At 41.6% G+C, this 19,607-nt stretch overlaps 1 protein-coding gene across 1 annotated transcript in view; it reads left to right on the forward strand.

Annotated features, from left to right (window-relative positions):
• LOC121878112 (protein phosphatase 1K, mitochondrial-like) overlaps positions 1–19,607 on the forward strand; it is a 142,630-nt gene that overhangs the window by 39,033 nt on the left and 83,990 nt on the right. Inside the window, exon 3 of the mRNA XM_042384104.1 lies at positions 3,659–3,770. Coding sequence (XP_042240038.1) covers positions 3,659–3,770 — 112 coding nt within the window. The remainder of the gene's footprint in view (positions 1–3,658; positions 3,771–19,607) is intronic.

Genomic DNA, 19,607 nt, shown 5'->3' on the forward strand with positions numbered 1-19,607 from the left:
TATTAGATGTGGTTTGACTCGGCACCATACATTTGTTAAGTAGTCTTGGTTAAGCAAAATCAATATCTGACAACTCTAAATTAGGTCCATTATGTACTTTCTTACATTTATGGGAAAAATTAATTTGAACTGTAAAAGTGAACAGATCCTCCTTGGGTTCCCAACATAACCCCAAAACTTTCTCTCTCTTAGTATGTACTGTATGATGTTAACTTGCTCACTGACAACCGTATTTTCACCTGATATTACCCGGTGTTTTATCCTAAACCCCATGTTAAGTATGTTCTCTCTTTCTTGAATCAAAGTCATAACTTCAGTCACACTTTCAACAGACTGTATGATATCATCAACATTGGAGTTTCTAAGAATCATTTTAGCATTTCTGCATTACGACATAATGAAACCACTGAAATTGCCCCGCTGGGTTGGCCTTCAAAAGTCGTTGTTGTCAGGACGTAATGATCAGGTGGTCTATTCACTTTCATGTCACACAAGACAAATCTATGAGTGTGCTGGTCAAGTATGTAAATTCAAATACATTTGTACTTTTTGGCAAGATATAAATACGATTCTCATGGGTGGGCTTACGGAGTCTGGCTTCAACACTTCATGGTGAAGTATATAATGAATTGGCCCTTTATAGTCCTACACTTCATTGTGTTCAGGTTTCCTGAACACATTCCTAATCTTGATAAGCCTCCATGTACTCTGTTCCTAGTTTACTGAGTCTCCTTTCCATAGAAACATTATTGGAAGGCTCACTGGATTCTTTCATCCATGGATACTGGACAACCCACTGTCTACTTTCTAGATATGCTAGGTCTCACCATTTGGTCTAATATATCATGGAAGCCACACATCCACAACATTGCTAAAGCTGCCTCCTGAAAGCTGAGAATGCTGTACAGATGCCGTAGCTACTTCACTCCTGAGGCAATTGCTTCAAGTTTATAAGGGATTCATTCGTCCTAACTTCAAGTATTGCTCTCATATCTGGGGTGACTTTTCTTCTGTCCAACTGTTAGGTAGGGTGGAATCAAAGGCATTTAGTCTTATTGACTCTGTTCCTTAAGTTGATAATCTTTCTTCACTTTCTCTTGCCTCAATGTTGCTTCATTCTCTCTCTTTTACAGGTACTTTAACTGGCAATCTTCGGTGGATTTGGCATCCTGTGTGCCGTCGGCAAGGCCGTGGGCTCGTAACACTCGTCTTGCCCGCGGTGCCCACAGTTCCTCTGTGGCTGTCGGTCACACTAGAATAACCCGTTATAGTACCTCCTTCTTTCCTCACACAGCCAAACTGTGGAATGCTCTGCCTTCTTCTCTGTTTTCATACTCCTACAATCTGTCTCACTTTAAAAAGCTGGTTTTCCAGCATCTCTGTGGTGTAGATTAATATGGTCTTTTTCTTTTTTCTTTTTTATTTCTTTTTACAGTCAGTTCTCCTATAACGCGATAGTTGTGTTCTTGTAAAATATCGTGTTATAGAGAATCGCGTAATAGAAATAACAGGGCTTATGGAGAAAATAGGGTTAGGTGCAGATTACTACTCGAAATCGAAAAAAAATTAGTAGTTAGCCTAACACAAAGGATAGCACAGTCTAAATAAATGTTACATTCATATCTAATAATGAAATCATACAGTAAATGTAACACTTTACCTTGAAAAAATATGAATATAACTTGATGGGGGAGAAGGGTGATTTTGAGGTTGATAACATCGAGCTGTTAACGCTCATTGGAGCGTTATTGGTTTGTTGCTGGAGAAATAAACCCTCAACGTTGACGCGTACCATATAATTCGGTCAAAACCTGTTGAAGAACAATTCACATATAACAAATGCTGTCATCTCAGGACACATAGAATGAATAATACAATCAATATACAGTACATAGCCTGTTAACATCTTAAGTATAACTCACATGTTACATCTGTTGATACATCAGGAGACAAGTTGTATAATATGATCAAATTACAGTACATTATTATACTTATTAAAGTTATTTAGAGTTTATATTTACGTTTTAGGGTCTTGGGTTCGACCAGCGTGTTGTTTCTTCTGCAAGAATTGGGAGACTACTGAGCAATCGCTATCCAATCGCAGCCCTAGACCTGAAACCCCCGCGAAAAGCCAAAACCGCAAATACTCTTTTAGGAATCACTGTACCTGTGGCCACCAAACAGCTCAGGCAGGTCATGCACTTAACCACGCCGTCCTCTCCACTCACGGCCCAGTGGTCACACTGATCACTGATGCACTGTACCGGCATTTACTAACATCATTATTAGAAACTAATCATATTGTAGTATAATAATGGAAAAACGTAAACACAGTTATATAAAAAAAAAATTATTTACAAGTAAATAAAAAAAATTATATTTCGCTGGTCGGCAACACTCGCATTGCCGGCCTCTCCCTGCTGTCCCGGCGTCTGCCCGCCCTCACACAGTCACGCCAGCCAGCCAGTCCTCTTCCACCCACATTCCTTCACTTGAAGACTTGTATTCTGACAAAAGACAAATGAATTGTCAGTCTTCACCACCTCTCAAGCCATAGCTCATACCACCTCTGAGCTTGTCTAATAAAACTGTTTTTTCCGTTAAGGTCATCACTATTCTTGATCTCTTGGTCGCTTTAAAGTCTTTGCTAGTAATATTTGCCTTTGATGAGGCTGACTTACATCCCGGAGCCATGTGGACAGTAGCGTTCACAGTACGGTAGGCACGTGTGGACTAAGGCTTCTCGGAGCAGCGGGTCTGTTTGCCGCACCGCACAGGGGAATATCGAAAATGGCACAAAATTAAAATTTTTGTTTTTAAAGGATATTTTATATACTGTATACTGTATGCAAGTAAATCACTGTAGGTGCGCGTGATCTAGGTATATGCTGATAATCACAAGGAAAGAAGAAAACACGAAGTTCCCAAGCGCTTTCGTGTAATTCACATCTTCAGGGGTGAGTACAGACTAAAGAGAAATACAAACCAAGGTGTATATATACAGAGGAGGGTGAGACCAGGTCCACAATGGTCAGGTATTAGGTAATGACCCTTCTAATCTTTAAATAGCGCACAACGGTTGGTGGTCAGGTCAGATGGTCAGGTGACCCGACCTTCTCACCTGGTTACAAATCTTCTTAATTACAAAATTGTCCAGCTTGTACATGCCGTTACTCAAATTCATGTTGAATGCTTCGGTATGTTTAATAAGACTAGATTCTATTATTTTTGTGAAATGGTAATATTAAGATATTCTTATGGTCATGGGTGGGCTTGGGATCAGTTCTATTTGAGTAACGGCATGTACAAGCTGGACAATTTTGTAATTAAAGATTATATTTTTCAACAGAAATGCATATATATATATAATTTTTTAGTAAAAAAAACGCGAATGGTCAAAACCGCGATAAAAAACCCGTGAAAAACACGGGATTACTGTACTAGGGTCTTTACAGGAACCCTGCTCCCATCCCTCTGCATCCTCTTGGACAACACATTTCCATAGGCTCCATGTAAATTTGGTGGGTCAAAGTAGCCCAAAGCCCCATTTAGAAAACACTGCCAGTAATTACTGTATAGTATACAATTGAGAATAGCTTCATCGTGTGTTATATGTGGGTGTTTACAGAACAGTTTTAATTTTAATGGATATTTGCAGAATGTATTACTGGAATATCTTGCTGTACACAAGGATTTGGAGGCTGTACTGCACCACACCTTCCTGCAATTACACTCAAGATATACACAATGGACTCAAGATTATAATGCAGGTTAGACATCAGGTTTCCTTATTTTGGGATCTATATCAAATTCACTGCAATCATGTACAGTCAACCCTCACTTTACGCGGTCCCACATTCCGCATTTCCACGGTGCCCTGCCAGAACCCAGGATGCTCACATTCTGCGGTGGGTGTACCCCTTTACGCGGGTGAAGTATAATTTTTTTATTTAGCTCATAAAATTCATACAAATTATCCGGCCAGAATATAATTTACATTGCTGGAATTCTTAAAATTTGATGATCATTTTGAATATAAATATCATAGATTTTGCATTAGACATACAAATTTTAGATATAATGTTTACTCTGAGTAAATATGTTATCTTTTGTGCAAAATATATGACATTTATATTCAAAATATTCCTGGTCTTACAAGGAATCCAGCAATGTCAATTATATTATCCTAACTTTAGTTTGAGGTATTATTTATTACGAAAAAGGTAAATATTCTGGTTTTCCCACACATCTGGTAGGGAGGGTTGGTGGGGGGAGAGGGGGAGGGAGGGACCAACCGACCATCTGGCACGGTGTGAAGAATATTTTTTTTTTTTTATTAACTGAAGATATTTGTTTTAGCTCATAAAATTGATACAAATTACCTGGCCAGAATATAATTTACATTGCTGGAATTCTTACAATTTGATGATCATTTTGAATATAAATATCATAGATTTTGCATTAGACATACAAATTTTAGATATAATGTTTACTCTGAGTAAATATGTTATCTTTTGTGCAAAATATATGACATTTATATTCAAAATATTCCTGGTCTTACAAGGAATCCAGCAATGTCAATTATATTATCCTAACTTTAGTTTGAGGTATTATTTATTACTATACCTGGTTTTCCCCCAAAAATTTCTCAGAGAGGGAAGAGCCACCTAGTGTAGTGTGAGAAGAGGGGGAGGGAGTTGAGTCCATTATTTGAATGGACATTAACTTGGCGACTGTATTTCTCTTAAGTATTAATTGTGTGCATGTACAGTGACCCCTCGGTTAACGAACTCAATCCGTTCCAGAAGGTCGTTCGTTAACCGAAACCATTGTTTCAATGGGTTTTTGGGTAATTGGTTCCAGCTCACCGAAAATTTCCTAAATTCAACAAAAATGGTAGAAAAGTTCACTTACTTTGAGGTGTGTATGTAGAAGGCTTCTGGATGATGATGATGATGATGATGGGAATTAGAATGGGGGTGGAGGAGAAGGAAGAAGAGAAGGCATTGGGGTGGAAGAGAAGTCACCCCATGGCACCATTTCACCCATAAAATTTTAGTTCTCTTGGTGTAATTCAAGATTATTTTCTTTAAATCAACACTGCACTGCATTATATATTGTCAATATGTAAAATATATTTCAAAATGACCAATAATTTGCTTGGAATCACAGAAAAAAAGCGTTTAGTTGAAGAGAGTCTCAAGCAAGATATTATCTCCAGTGAAAACAGAGAGAGACTAACGCCTGTTTGCTGTGTTAAGAGGCTGGATGCCGCGCATTAAACTAGTCACTTTACCTTCAATTATGTTCAATAATTGTTAAAATGACTAAAAAATTGAATATTAAACTTTTAAAATTATTGAATAGTATAAACTTCTTGATATTTACTAAAATAGTAAGGAATTTAAGCCCTAGAACCGGACTGATACTAAAGCTGGTTGCCCGGTCAGTGCAAGCGAAAACATGTTGAGGTCAGTTCGTAAGAAATTCGTTAACCGAATTTTTGTTCGTTAACCGAATTGAAGATCCATATGGAAGGCAGTTCGTTAACCGAAATTTCGTTAACCGAGGCGTTCGTTAAACGAGGGGTCACTGTACCATCATAAAATTAAGATGTTATTTTTACTAGAACATAGGTATTGTGTTGGAAAAAGTGGAGTTTGGGGTCAGCTGGTCTCTATTTCATTTAATCCCATATGTTATGTTATTCAATTTACGTGTTTCTCACTTTCCGCGGTACCCTGTGGGTTACATTAACCGCGTAAAGTGAGGGTTGACTGTACAGTATTATCCACATTCCATACTTTACGTGCTCAGTGTATTCCACATGTCAGTTGCAACTTAGCTTTGAAAAAATAAACATAAACCACCAACATGAAAAAGATTTAAATTGATGGTAGTTACTTATTTTTGCACTTTCTAGTCCAGGATATTGAGACTACTCCTGGTGTGATACTGGGTTAAGGAGAAGGTAAGTAGTACTGGTATCCCCATGTTACGGAAACTCAGGTTGCGGAAATTCGTCCATACGGAATTAATAAATTATTACCACTAAATTTAGGATATGGCCTGTAAATTCGACCTTACAGAAATGGGATAAATATTCAAAATTTTCAACACAAAAATTGCGATACAGCAGTCGTGAAGTTTTGCGAGATAGGGACCGAAAATGTTCACTAAGCATCAATTCATGAAGCACCGTGATATTGATTTATATGTAAATAAGAGGTTAGGGACCAGAGGCCCAAAAAAACACACAATATCACAAAATTTTATTCTGAAATAAAAAATGTAATATCTACACTACAGTCAGGTACAGGGTACTGCATAACTCCAGTGCCCCACACTGTGACTGTGTCCAGTGTCCACCTGACTCAACACTGCTCAAGTGTGCCGGTAATCTGTATGAATGAGACATCATAGAAATAGCTTTATTGTTTTTTTTCCTTTTCACTAGACACAATTCATCATTTTTATTTTATTAATTTGACATCATACTTTATTTGGAGAATTTTTAACGTGCCTGAATCTGTGCGAATGACAGAAAGTAAAAGTTACTTTAATGTTTTTTTGTATCAATGTATACATTGGTCCCTCGGTTAACGAGCATAATTCGTTCCTGCAGGTTGCTCATTAACCGAAAAACTCGTTAACCGAAACCATTGTTTCAATGAGTTTTTGGGTAATTGGTTCCAGCTCACCAAAAATTGCCTAAATTCAACAAAAAAAGTAGAAAAGTACACATACTTTGAGGTGTGTATGTATAAGGCTCCTGGATGATGATGATGATGATGATGATGATGATGATGATGATGATGGGAATTAGAATGAGGGTGGAGGAGAAGAGAAGGCATTGGGGTGGCAGGGAAGTCACCCCATGGTGCCATTTCACCCATAAAATTTTAGTTCTCTTGGTGTAATTCAAGATTATTTTCTTTAAATCAGCACTGCACTGCATTATATATTGTCAATATGTAAAATAAATTTAAAAATGACCAATAATTTGCCTGCAAACACAGAAAAGAAGCATTTAGTTGAAGAGAGTCTCAAGCAAGATGTTACCTCCACTGAAAAGACAGAGAGACTGGCGCCTGTTTGGTGTGTTGCCAGGCTGGCTGGCGTGCATGAAACTAGTTTCCTTACCTTCAATTATGTTCAATAATTGTTAAAATGACTAAAAAATTTAATATTAAACTTTTAAAATTATTGAATAGTATAAACTTCTTGATATTTACTAAAATAGTAAGGAATTTAAGCCCTGAAACCAATTACTGTATTGGCAGACTAATACTACAGCTGGTGCACCTCCAAATGCAAGCGAAAACATGTTGAGGTGGCTCGTAAAAAACTCGTTGATCGAGGGATTGCTCGTTAACAGAAGTTAAGAATTTATGGAAGGTAAATCGTTAACCGAAATCTTGTTAACCGAGGCGCTCGTTAACCGAGGGATCACTGTACCACAGATTTTCTTTTTTTTTTCACTTCACTTCACTATTCATATTCACTTAACACTTCATTTTATACATGTATGAAGAATTTCTAAAATAACATAGTGGGGTGAAGCTTCCTAATGCTCCTCTGTTAAGAGAATTGCTAACTCCTCCTCCTCCCTCCATTCAGTCTCCACCTCCTCCTCTCTGTCCGCTGTTGCCACCTCCTCCCACAATATCTCTGACACAGCTGCTGGACTAGGTCCTGGTTTCACATCTGTATGAATGAAACAGCACAGACAAAAATCATTATATTTTTCTTTCCATAATCACAAAATAGATTTAGGGTCTTAGTGTTTGGAGAATTTTAAACTCACCTGAAAAAAACTAATGATGATCTGAAATAGTCCATGATTGACTTCTGTTTCTGAGCCATCTGGCATTGGTGGAGAAGCCTCTCATAGTGGCATGTGATGTGCCACATCACCTCAGCCATCTCCATGCTGCTTTCCATGTTTGGATCCTTGCAGAATATGTTATTCTACAACTTAGTTTTTGTTTTATTAGAATCGGCCCATAAATAGTCGAGCCTTAGGGAGTTGAAGGTTAGAAAAATTTGTTTCGAGATATGGGCCGATAGGGTGGCACGAGAGCAATAGACGGTCGAACTGCTGTGTACAAGACTCTGGTTCTGCAACTAGCTAGCTGAGAAAGGTGCCAGATACTGATTTTTACCAAGTGATTGGTATTATTTTACACCAAAATATTATTATAAATACTTTTCTACAGCTTTTGCTACATAAACAGAAGGGCCTTCTAAATGAAGGGAGGTAGAACAATCATGCATAGCTACATAAATATGAATTTCGCAATCAAAATATGTCAGCAGATAGCTATAGGCAACAGCTTTCCTCAGGAATTTTTCTGAATTTTTTGTAATTTTCCAATTTTCATTGTCTTTTCAGCTGAATGCTCTCCTTAATAAATTCCACTAATTACACCTTCTTACGCTCAGCAGCGTTGTGATTGGCAGACGTGGCTTCCCCTGTAAGCATCACATTCCTCAGGCCAACGCACTAGATGTAGTTATGTACCCATCCCTGGCTAGCAGTGAATTTCATATCACTAATTTCCATCTTTTCTTTCTGTACTATCTTTTCTTGTATTTCTATGGCTTTATTTTTTATTATCGGGCCATTTTGCAGAAATTGTTGAACCTGCATTTCTTTCACCCACACTGTTAATCCTTCCTCTATTTTCTCATACATCGGAAGTCTGAGATGCAGTGTCATCTTAGAAATTGTGGGGCACTGAATAAGCTATTCTCATTACAGTTGCCTTCAGCTTGATGCTCCTATTCGTCCGCTCATTAACCCCATAATGGTGAGCAACAACTAAGGCCCCTGAACCACGCTCAAATTTATCCAAGATTTTAACCTTTTCTTCCTTTTTCTTGGGAGGTGCACTTGAACTAGGTGCCATTGTAGGACCATTGGACTTTGTAAAACTGTGTATACAACACACCGACAATTAGAGAAAGCCTAAAAACATGAGCGAGTAACTGAGAGGATGCTCGCGTGGCAGGAGATAGGCGTGCAACGGTAGGGTGTGTCATAGGAGGGAAGATCAGCTAAAACTAATGGCCCATCACTTTTTTGGTAGATTTTAGTGTATATAAACAGAAAATAATTTCAGTTTCAATATTTTGCAACCTTTTGCTAGGTAAATTTTAGCGTGAAATTTATCGAAAATCTAACGTACAGCTGCATTAGTGCATTACAATTAAATAGTGAACATTGCTTTCTGACTTCATTCTTTAACAACCCAACTAACAATATTTTTGTCTGTTTCAGATTCTGATGCATTTATAAGTTGATAATATTTGCGATGGCTGCTTGTGTCAGGACGAGGAACCAAAAATCCAGCCATCTCAGTCACTATCTTGGGTCTGGGAGAGAGCTCCTGAAGTCGGAGTTGCCTACATTGAGAGATGCTTTGAGATACGGTGTTTTAATCAGGCAAATCAGTGAAAAGAACCAAAGAACTTACACAAACAAAGACATTGCCAGTGATATGACCAAAGCTGTCTTGGCACAGTACACTTTGGCTAACGCTCAGTTCAAGCCTCCAGTCATAACAAGTCAGAAGAAAATTAGTGAGAGACTGCTAGCCAGTTGGGAAAAGGCAAGAGATATCTCTCTTGGGAGAGGAAAACTTGCAGTTAAGGACAGCTTTGCCAAGCAACTGGACCAGTTATTTGACATAATTACTCGCAAGTGCCCAATTGTTCTCTGTCCTGAGTTTGGATGCGATCGTGACTGTAAATCCGAGGCCCACATATCCTGTATTTGCAAGCGTGAACTGAAGATTCCTGTGATCGAACTGGCATTTGACAAATCACAGAGAGAGAAGACTGGCAGTATAGGGGCTCTCATGATTTCTAGCCAAGATATTCCGGAGTCCAAGAGACAGGAGGCTGTCACAGAGAGACAGAAGAGGAGAAGAGTTGCCGAGGAAAAGAGACTTGAGAAGGCCCAGGGTGAGGTAAAAAAGGCCGATGATTGGAGTCAAGCTGATTCAGAGTTTAATGACTTCCCCATGGCTGATCCGAGTGCTGACCAGGAGAATGGTGACTTTGTCCCTAACCCAGAAAATAATGATCCCAAACCTTCCAGGCATAACATTCGAAATAGGTAAGATATCCCGAGCATAGCTCTGGCCAGCATGCGACACCACACTGGTCTCAGAGAAACTGCAGAGATAGCAACAGCTGCCTGGATTGACAGTGGTTTGATAACACCTGATGATGTTCACCTGGTGATAGATCGTAACAAAGTAAGGAGAGCTCAGGAGAAACTTGTCAGTAACCTAGAAGAGGAGTTTGATAAGGGGATAAGAGAAAATGGAATCAATTGTTTGTTCTTTGATGGGAGAAGGGATGACACTAAAGTGTTCATGAAAGTTGGAGATTCTGACAAGTTGTTCCCTGCCATGGTGAAGGAGGAACACTACTCCTGCTGCAGTGAACCAGGAGGGAAGTATTTGTGGCATTTCACTCCAGAGAAAGATGACACCAGGAAACCAGCTGAGATAGTGGCAGATAACATTGTGAACTGGCTCAGAGAGAGGAACGTAGACCAGACCCTGCAGGCCATTGGAGGGGACAGCACCAACACGAACACAGGGTGGCAAGGGGGGGTCATACAGTGGATAGAGCGGAAGATTGGGAGGAAGCTGGTCTGGATTGTTTGTGACCTCCACACCAACGAGTTGCCACTCAGACATCTGATCCAGGAGCTGGATGGCAAGACTCTTTCAAACAACAGATGGTCTGGTCCTCTTGGCAAGATGCTGGACTCTGCCACTGAGTTAGAAATAAATCCGAGCTTTGAAAAAATCACAGTTGGCCCTCCACTCGTTGAGCTTGCACATACTGTCATTGACGACCTGAGTACTGACCAGTACTATGGTTACATGATTTGCAGTGCCATCAAAACTGGGGTCATGCCTGATAGACTTGCTTACCTGCAGATAGGTCCAGTCTCACATTCTAGGTGGCTCACAACGGCTCTCAGGTTCTGCAGAATTTGGGTCGCTCATCATAAACTGAAAGGGAACCAGCTTCACAACCTGAGACTTATTGTCCAATTCATCGTGAGTGTCTACTTGCCAAATTGGTTCAACACCAAGGTCAAGTCATCGTTCTCCGAAGGTCCGAGGCATGTTCTCTTCCAGCTTGAGCTCCTGAGGAGTCAGCCAAGGAAGGTTGTTCAGATTGTGGAGCAGACTGTGAGGAGATCTTCCTGGTATGCTCATCCCAAGGCAGTTCTGCAGACAATGCTCTGCAGTAAGGATGAGGAGGAGAGAAGAGTGGCAGTCAAAAAGATCTTGGATATGAGACTTATGAGAGGATCTGGGCATGACGAATCAGTTGGTGACGATTCCTTCAGGGTCAGGAAGACTCCTGAAGTCAATCTAGGTGCCAAGACCCTCACTGATCTCATAGATCTGGATAACATCCAGGCTGGCAGTGAGCCCCCTCTTACCTGCAGCCTCACCAATGTTCAAGTCAGAGCTTTCCTGGACAACCCCATGCATGTCCCTGCCTGGCCCTCGCACACCCAGAGTATAGAGCGTTGTGTACAGCAAGTGAGTGAGGCCAGCAGTCACGTGTACAGCCAGGAGAGGAGGGAAGGCTACATCCGAGCTCAGGTGGTCAGCAGGGAGGTGATGAGTAGAAACAGAAGTAAGAAAGACATGTTCTCTATGGTGTGCAGCAACACCGGGTCGTAGTAGTAAAACCGGTTTTTGTATTTGATGATTTTGTTTTCTAAAGGAATATTAAATTTAATAAATGTGTCAAGATCATTCGTTTCACTATTCTGGATCATTTTCATCCTAATAAATTAACCTGATACATTTACTTTACTTTAAATAAGCTATTTAGTGGCGTTGGTAACAGGGTGGGAATACTGAATTTTCATAAGATTTCAAGTTAAAATTTACCTAGCAAAAAATGAAAACTTTTCAAATCTGAAGATATCACATGATTCTGCACATAGAACTACATCATTAATACCATGGGCCGATTTTTCAAACTCAAAAAAAAAAAATTCGCCTCCGTATGACACACCCTAGACTGCAACGGTGTGTTGAGACATCTGGCAGGGGAAATTAAACTCGCAATATACTGTATTGCACTGACCTGTAAAAATGAAAAATAATGGGAGTAATGTAGTTACTCGTGATAAATCAAATGCGATGTAACAACTCATGAAACATCACAACCCTACTGTATAGGACAAACAAAAATTTTACAGAAATTATGATTTATTTGGTGTGGATTTTCTGGTGTTTGCTACCACCAACCATGTGTACCCAAACCAACTCAGTACAGTGACCCCTCGTTTAACGAACACCTCGGTTAACGTAATTTCGATTAACGAACTGCCTTCCATAAGGATCTTCAATTCGGTTAACGAAGTTCTTACGAACCGACCTCAACATGTTTTTGCTTGCACTGACCGGGCAACCAGCTTTAGTATCTGTCCGCCAATACATTAATTGGTTCTAGGGCTTAAATGCCTTACTATTTTAGTAAATATCAAGAAGTTTATACTATTCAATAATTTTAAAAGTTTAATATTCAATTTTTTAGTCATTTTAACAATTATTGAACATAATTGAAGGTAAAGTGACTAGTTTAATGCGCGGCATCCAGCCTCTTAACACAGCAAACAGGAGTTAGTCTCTCTCTGTTTTCACTGGAGGTAACATCTGGCTTGAGACTCTCTTCAACAAAATGCTTTTTTTCTGTGTTTCCAAGCAAATTATTGGTCATTTTGAAATATATTTTACATATTGACAATATATAATGCAGTGCAGTGTTGATTTAAAGAAAATAATCTTGAATTACACCAGAGAGCTAAAATTTTATGGGTGAAATGGCGCCATGGGGTGATTTCTCTTCCACCCCAATGCCTTCTCTTCTTCCTTTTCCTCCACCCCTATTCTAAATCCCATCATCATCATCATCCAGGAGCCTTCTACATACACACCTCAAAGCAAGTGAACTTTTCTACTATTTTGTTGAATTTAGGAAATTTTCGGTGAGCTGGAACCAATTACCCAAAAACCCATTGAAACAATGGTTTCGGTTAACGAACTTTTCGGTTAACGAACGACCTTCTGGAACGGATTGAGTTCGTTAACGGAGGGGTCACTGTATGTTGTTATCTCCCAGCGTGTACGCTTGATCTCTTGATCCCAGCTCTTGCATTTAACACTTACATACATATCTTATTGAAGACTGTCCAGTGTATTACCCTTATTGAAGATGAGTGGAAAGATTCCATCAAGTGCAAGTGAAAGCAGTTGTGCTAAAAGAGCTCATATAGGAATTACATTGGATATAAAACTCACCTCATCCAGCACTCAACATCATTTGTGGTGAGTTGAATTCAAGTGTTTTATGTACAGTATTATTTTTATTTATTCTTCACATTTGCTGGTACAGATGGGCAGTCACCCAGCTGACTCACATTGGGGAAGGAAGGGAGGCAGACTAGCGAGTCGCCTATGCAGTTACAGCTCACTGCCTCCAAGCACAATCAGTTCCCACCCATTTTTTTTTATAGTTTCATGTATTTATTTAATTTTTTTTTAGCCACATCCATGCTTTCATTTTTCTTATTTTATAGTTCTATGTTATACAGTCAACCCTCACTTTACGCGGTTAATACAACCCACAGGGTACCGCGGAAAGTGAGAAACGCGTAAAGTGAACAACATAACATATGGGATTAACTGAATTAGAGACCGGGCCGACCCCCAAACTCCACTTTTTGACAACACACAACTATGTTGTAGTAAAAATTTTATCTTAATTTTATGATGGTATGCACACACAATTAATATAGAAGAGGTTAGGTTAGGAAAAATAAAAGTTAGGTTTAACACTTACGTTAGTAGAAGAGATGGGTCGGCATACGGGGATGGAGGCTGGTTCTGAGGCAGAGGGCAGGCTACTGGCCCTCAGGTGAGTCACCATCAGTGTCATCCACACTTGTCAGGGCCTCCCTGACAAATCCCTCAAAGTCATCTTCACTGTCTCTACCTCTGTCACTATCACTGGCTTGGGCTGGCTGTGGCGGGTTGTGGGCGAAGAACTCTGTTATACTTTGCTGACGGCTGGTGTTTATGTTGTCATGATAAACCTTGAAGTAGGGCTCCATAGTCTGTAACAGCTGGGTAGTGAAGATTTCATACCTGTTTGCGTCAGGGTCGTCGGAAAGGGGGAGCTTGACTTTCTCGATACACTCTATGGCACCCCTAACATTACTATGGGATAACCGGTGTTCTTCTTGGGATGACGCACCACCTGCCTCTTCACTGACGTCATCATCATCTACCATCTCGTCGGTAGTCACATCAGGATCCCTTATCACCTCCAGGATGTCGTCGTTGGTGGTCTCGGAGAAGCCTGCAGCTGTAACACTCTGCGCAGCTTCTCTGGCAAGGTCCACTGCTACTGCAACAGTCTGAACCTCACCAGCCACAGATTGACTCTGCCTAACGGCCGGAATGCCTTGCAACACAAGTCTCCATGCGTGACGAACAGTTGCTACAGACAGCTGATCCCAAGCCTCCACCAAGAAGTCCACAGCTTTCTTGATGTTGAATATTCTCCAGAATTGTTTGAAAAGTACTTGTTGCTCTGCCAACTGTTGATCCTCGTCGTTTTCGCTCTTGCTATCGGTGGTGGTGTCACTCAGGTTACGCAACTCTTCCCTGGTGTTGGTGTAGTCGTTCAGGAGCTTGAATTTTTTAGTAGAGAATGCAGCTTTTACATTACAGATTAACTCTTGGTCCATGGGCTGTAATATAGACGTAGTGTTGGGAGGAAGAAAGACCACTTTTACGTTGGGGTGACGATCTAACAGTAGGGGCGAGTGTCCTGGTGCGTTTTCCAGCAGCAACAAAATCTTGAATGGCACATTCTGTTGCTCACAGAATTTCTTTACATCGGGAACGAAACAGTCATCAAACCAGGAGAGGGACAGTGTAGAGAACATCCATGCCTTACGTGAGGTCAGCCAGTGGACATTTAGCTTGGTCATGTCCATGCTCTTGTAGGCGTGCGGCTTGCGTGCTGTGTGTATCTCCGATAACTTGAGCTTACAGGTACCGGAGGCATTGGTGGTAAACAGGACGGTGATGCGCTCCTTCTGCAACTTCCGGCCCCAAATCTTGCTGGCATTCTTCACAACGAAGGTCTTGGAAGGTAGCTTTTTCCAAAAAAGACCCGATTCGTCCATGTTAAACACCTGGTCGTCGGTGTACTGTCCTTCCTCCATAATCTCACGTAAAAATGGAGGAAATTCCCTAGCCGCAACACGGTCAGCACTAGTTTCTTCACCACCAATGTTGATATTGGTGATCTTGTTCCTCATCTTAAACCTCTGTAACCACCCAGAGGAAGCATTAATGGGTTTGGGCTCTGTAATTCCCATCTTTCGTGACACTGCAGCATACAGTTCACGTGCGTACTCCTTAACAGAGCGCTTGTCCACCGCCATGTTCTGTCGCGCCTGATGCACCAAGTAGCTCACAAGTAATTTTTCCGTCTTGAGAAGCACCTGGTTGTGGAAATACTTGATCATAGAAGCACCTGTAGACTTTGTGATCTTCATGTGCTCCTTTATCTTGGCTGCATCCTTCTTTATCGTCCGGATCGTAGATTCGTTCACACCATGCTAGCGCGCCAAATCAACCTGTCTTGTTCCTTTCTCCAACTCTTGGATGATCTTGTACTTCACCTCGTAGCTTAAGGAACGTCGTGTCTTCTTTGGCTTAGGGCGGCTGGGTCCAGGCAAGGAAAGGTTTCTCTCTGGGGGCTGGGGACGTAGTAGCTGGCCCTTCCTAGTTACAAGACACACTCTCTCTCTCTCTCGAGAGAGAGAGAGAGAGGGAGGGTTATGAAGTCCTATATATTGGGAGACGTCAGGTTGAGCTGATCGGGGGGGCGGCGAAGGGTCTCCTTACATTTGCCCTCGCTAATGTAGGGTCAGGTCTGGACTTTTTCAGAGACTATAAGTTGTTGTATATTCTGGAGAAATCTTCAGATGAATGCTTGTCTGTTAACATCGTTGGTGGGGCCGTGTGACATGAGAGGCTCTGGTTGATTTGTGGCCCCTTGACTTGGGCTTGAGGGTTACATTTTACCTGGTTAATGTGAGGATAGGTCTGGGCCTTGTCTGGGATGTACTGTAGGTTCCTAGTGTAAATTGGGGAAGGACCGCAGGTGGCTACTTTGCTCACTGTGTGTCTTACATATTTGTTGGGGCCGTGTGACATGTGGAGGGGAGCCTGGTTGATTTGTAACCCTTGGGCAGCCGCGAGGTTTACCCTTACACTTGACCCCCCTAATGTCGGGTCAAGTCTGGACTGTTTCTGAGATGTAAGCTGTGGTCTGACAACGCATCACTACACCTCCCGCCAAGACCAAAGTTTTCATGCTCAGAGAAGTGATGACACATTTAAAGTAGACAGTAACATCATGTGCAGATAGTGAGGCGATAGTGCACACAAATAATAACCTTAGAGATGTATGACATAGTTTGATCTGACAAAGCTTACTATACCTCCCGCCAAGATTAAAGCTTCTATGACAAGAGAAAAAAAAATGAAATACATACACAGTAAGTGAACATAGAGTGATCTAAAGATCCGTTATATCTAGCATAGTGTCCGAGGCAAACTTGCAAATCACATTCTACAAACAATAACAGGTGTTACATTGCCTAACCAGGTCGTGTCAAAATAATAATTCGTCCCACTCAGTAGTATGTCTACAACATTGCATTTAGTAATACAAAACATTGATCAAATGAACTCATAGAAAAGGTGACTAATCTTTAAAAAAACATTCTTTGTAGTACATGTTAACAAAAATCAGAGAATGAAATACTTCAAAATACACAAAAAATGCTCCTACTTCACATGTTAGGGTGTTATATCTTTTTATTACACATCAACAACATCAACAACATCAGTACATTTGTTGGGCCCAGCATGGCTCAAGTCCTCCGTCCAGCTGGTATCTGAAAATAAGGAATGCCGGCAGCACAACAGCGGTAGTCGGTTGGTCCTTCCGATGATCCACCTTTTCATCTTCGACTTTCTTCTGATGTCAGCACAGCACGTCTTCTGTCTTCTTTCTTCACATAGCACGTTTTTCTTTCTTCAATACCACACCTTGTAGGTCGTGTCACCACATCTTCTGACTTCTTCACACTTCCTCCTGGTTTCTATCCTATTCCAGATGATTTTTCTGTTCATCTGCGTTTCTTTATACATCTTTATTTTCATATTCCAGATGATGTTTCTGTTCTTCTGCGTTTCTTTATACATCTTCGTTTTCTGTCATATTCCAGATGAATTTTTCTGCTCCATCTGCGTTTCTTCTCTGCAACATATCTTTCTGCCAGTCCGGCTGGGGGTAGCCGGTCACACTGGGGGGGATGCCATCACTCAGGACGACGTGTGGGGCAGTCTCTGTAGTCCTGGTTTCGCCCTCTGTACACGAGTATCGGCTGAATCCTTGACCGTCCTGTCCCACGCCCCCACAGCGGAAATCCCCTCCCTGGTTCGGCTTGCCAGGGTTTTGATGTTTGGGCTGCATTCCACACTCCTTAACTTCCTAAAGTAGAAAAATATAAAATCTTAATCCTAGACCAGGGATGACTTGAAAGAAGTGGGGTGGTGTGTGGCGGTGTGGTGCTGCACTCATCACGCTGCATTCATCACGCTGCTTCTTCTCTGCTTATATGTGCTGTGGTTGGATTCCGGCTAGCCATGGGGCGGTACTGTGTGTGACATTTGACAGACACAATCCGAAAGGGATGATGGATTAGTTGGAAGTGTATCCGTAAAGAGAAACAAATATTTACTTTATACATTACGTCAATGTTTGGCAACTATAGTTTCCGTCACGACAATATTCTCGTTAGGCTGGGTCGGGGAGTGAAGCTCTGCTCACTACACTGAATATTATTTATCACTACGCGTCAAAGAGTACATTACAAATCATACTAGCATAAAAACACACTGAGTGAAGCTCTGTAATTATCGCAATATTAAGTAACACTAACCACCGATTTTGAAGCATAGCTCACGGGACAAAACATATGAGGATTGGTGGTCACACTGGACGGTGCGAGGCGGGTGGAGGCGGGGCGGGTGAGGCGGGGCGGGTGAGGCAGAGTTAGTGTAGTGGGGAGGAGGCGTGGCGTGGCTGACCGGGCTGGGCCAGACCAATCCGGGCGGGACGGGGCAGGGCAGGGACGGAAGGGTAAGGGGGGATGAGATGAGGATTAGGACAGGGTGGAGGATGTAAGTTATAAGACATGTTAGGTTATAACAGTTAGTATAAACGCAGCTTCTATCACTAAAACACAATGGGTACATTTAACACTGACCGACAATTAAAATGCACTTGGGATACTGAGAACTTCACAGAACGTGGGGGGACACTGAGAAATTATATTAAGCACTGAACATATTCTGGGAGTGTTTTGCTAGTAACAATTCGCATATCCCGCCGCTGCCACCATTGTAATGAGACAAAATCTCACATGAAGAGGTAAGCTAGGAGTTTATAGTAGTAGAGTATTATAGCGAGAGGAAATGGTAGCGTGTCTCGAGGGTGTGATGTTAACACTGTATATCAACACAGGCACAGTACAAGTGTAGTATATAAAACACCAATGCGTGTTACAGCTTTATTTTACTAGTTCAATAGGGGGGATTAATGGGGGGGGTTCGTACACAATTTATGATAGACTATGGTATTCTCGTATAACCTAACCTCACAATTAGAATGGGCACTTCACTAAGTCGATCGTCGGGGAGGTTCGGGATCACCGCACTTCTACCGTCTACACAGCCAGCACTTACTGTTACATGTTGAGTTGACAGCACTCTGTCGATGGACCCGGCTGAGACTTCGTTACACTTAGTGGCGGGCTTCTCTCGAGCGGGACTGGGGACGTAGTAGCTGGCCCTTCCTGGTTACAAGACACACTCTCTCTCTCTCTCTCTCCCGAGGGAGGGTTACAAAGTCCTATATATTGGGAGACGTCAGGTTGAACTGATCGGGGGGGCGGCGAAGGGTCTCCTTACATTTGCCCTCGCTAATGTAGGGTCAGGTCTGGACTTTTTCAGAGACTATAAGTTGTTGTATATTCTGGAGAAATCTTCAGATAAATGCTTGTCTGTTAACATCGTTGGTGGGGCCGTGTGACATGAGAGGCTCTGGTTGATTTGTGGCCCCTTGACTTGGGCTCGAGGGTTACATTTTACCTGGTTAATGTGAGGATAGGTCTGGGCCTTGTCTGGGATGTACTGTAGGTTCCTTGTGTAAATTGGGGAAGGACCGCAGGTGGCTCCTTTGCTCACTGTGTGTCTCACATATTTGTTGGGGCCGTGTGACATGTGGAGGGGAGCCTGGTTGATTTGTAACCCTTGGGCAGCCGCGAGGGTTACCCTTACACTTGACCCCCCTAATGTCGGGTCAAATCTGGACTGTTTCTGAGATATAAGCTGTGGTCTGACAACCCATCACTACATAGGGATGCATGGCCAATCACAGTCCGATACGTCATATGACGTCACTGA

The sequence above is a fragment of the Homarus americanus genome, unplaced genomic scaffold (genome assembly GCF_018991925.1).
Source record: "Homarus americanus isolate GMGI-L3 unplaced genomic scaffold, GMGI_Hamer_2.0 scaffold45562, whole genome shotgun sequence".
NCBI classification, from domain to species: Eukaryota; Metazoa; Arthropoda; class Malacostraca; order Decapoda; family Nephropidae; genus Homarus; species Homarus americanus.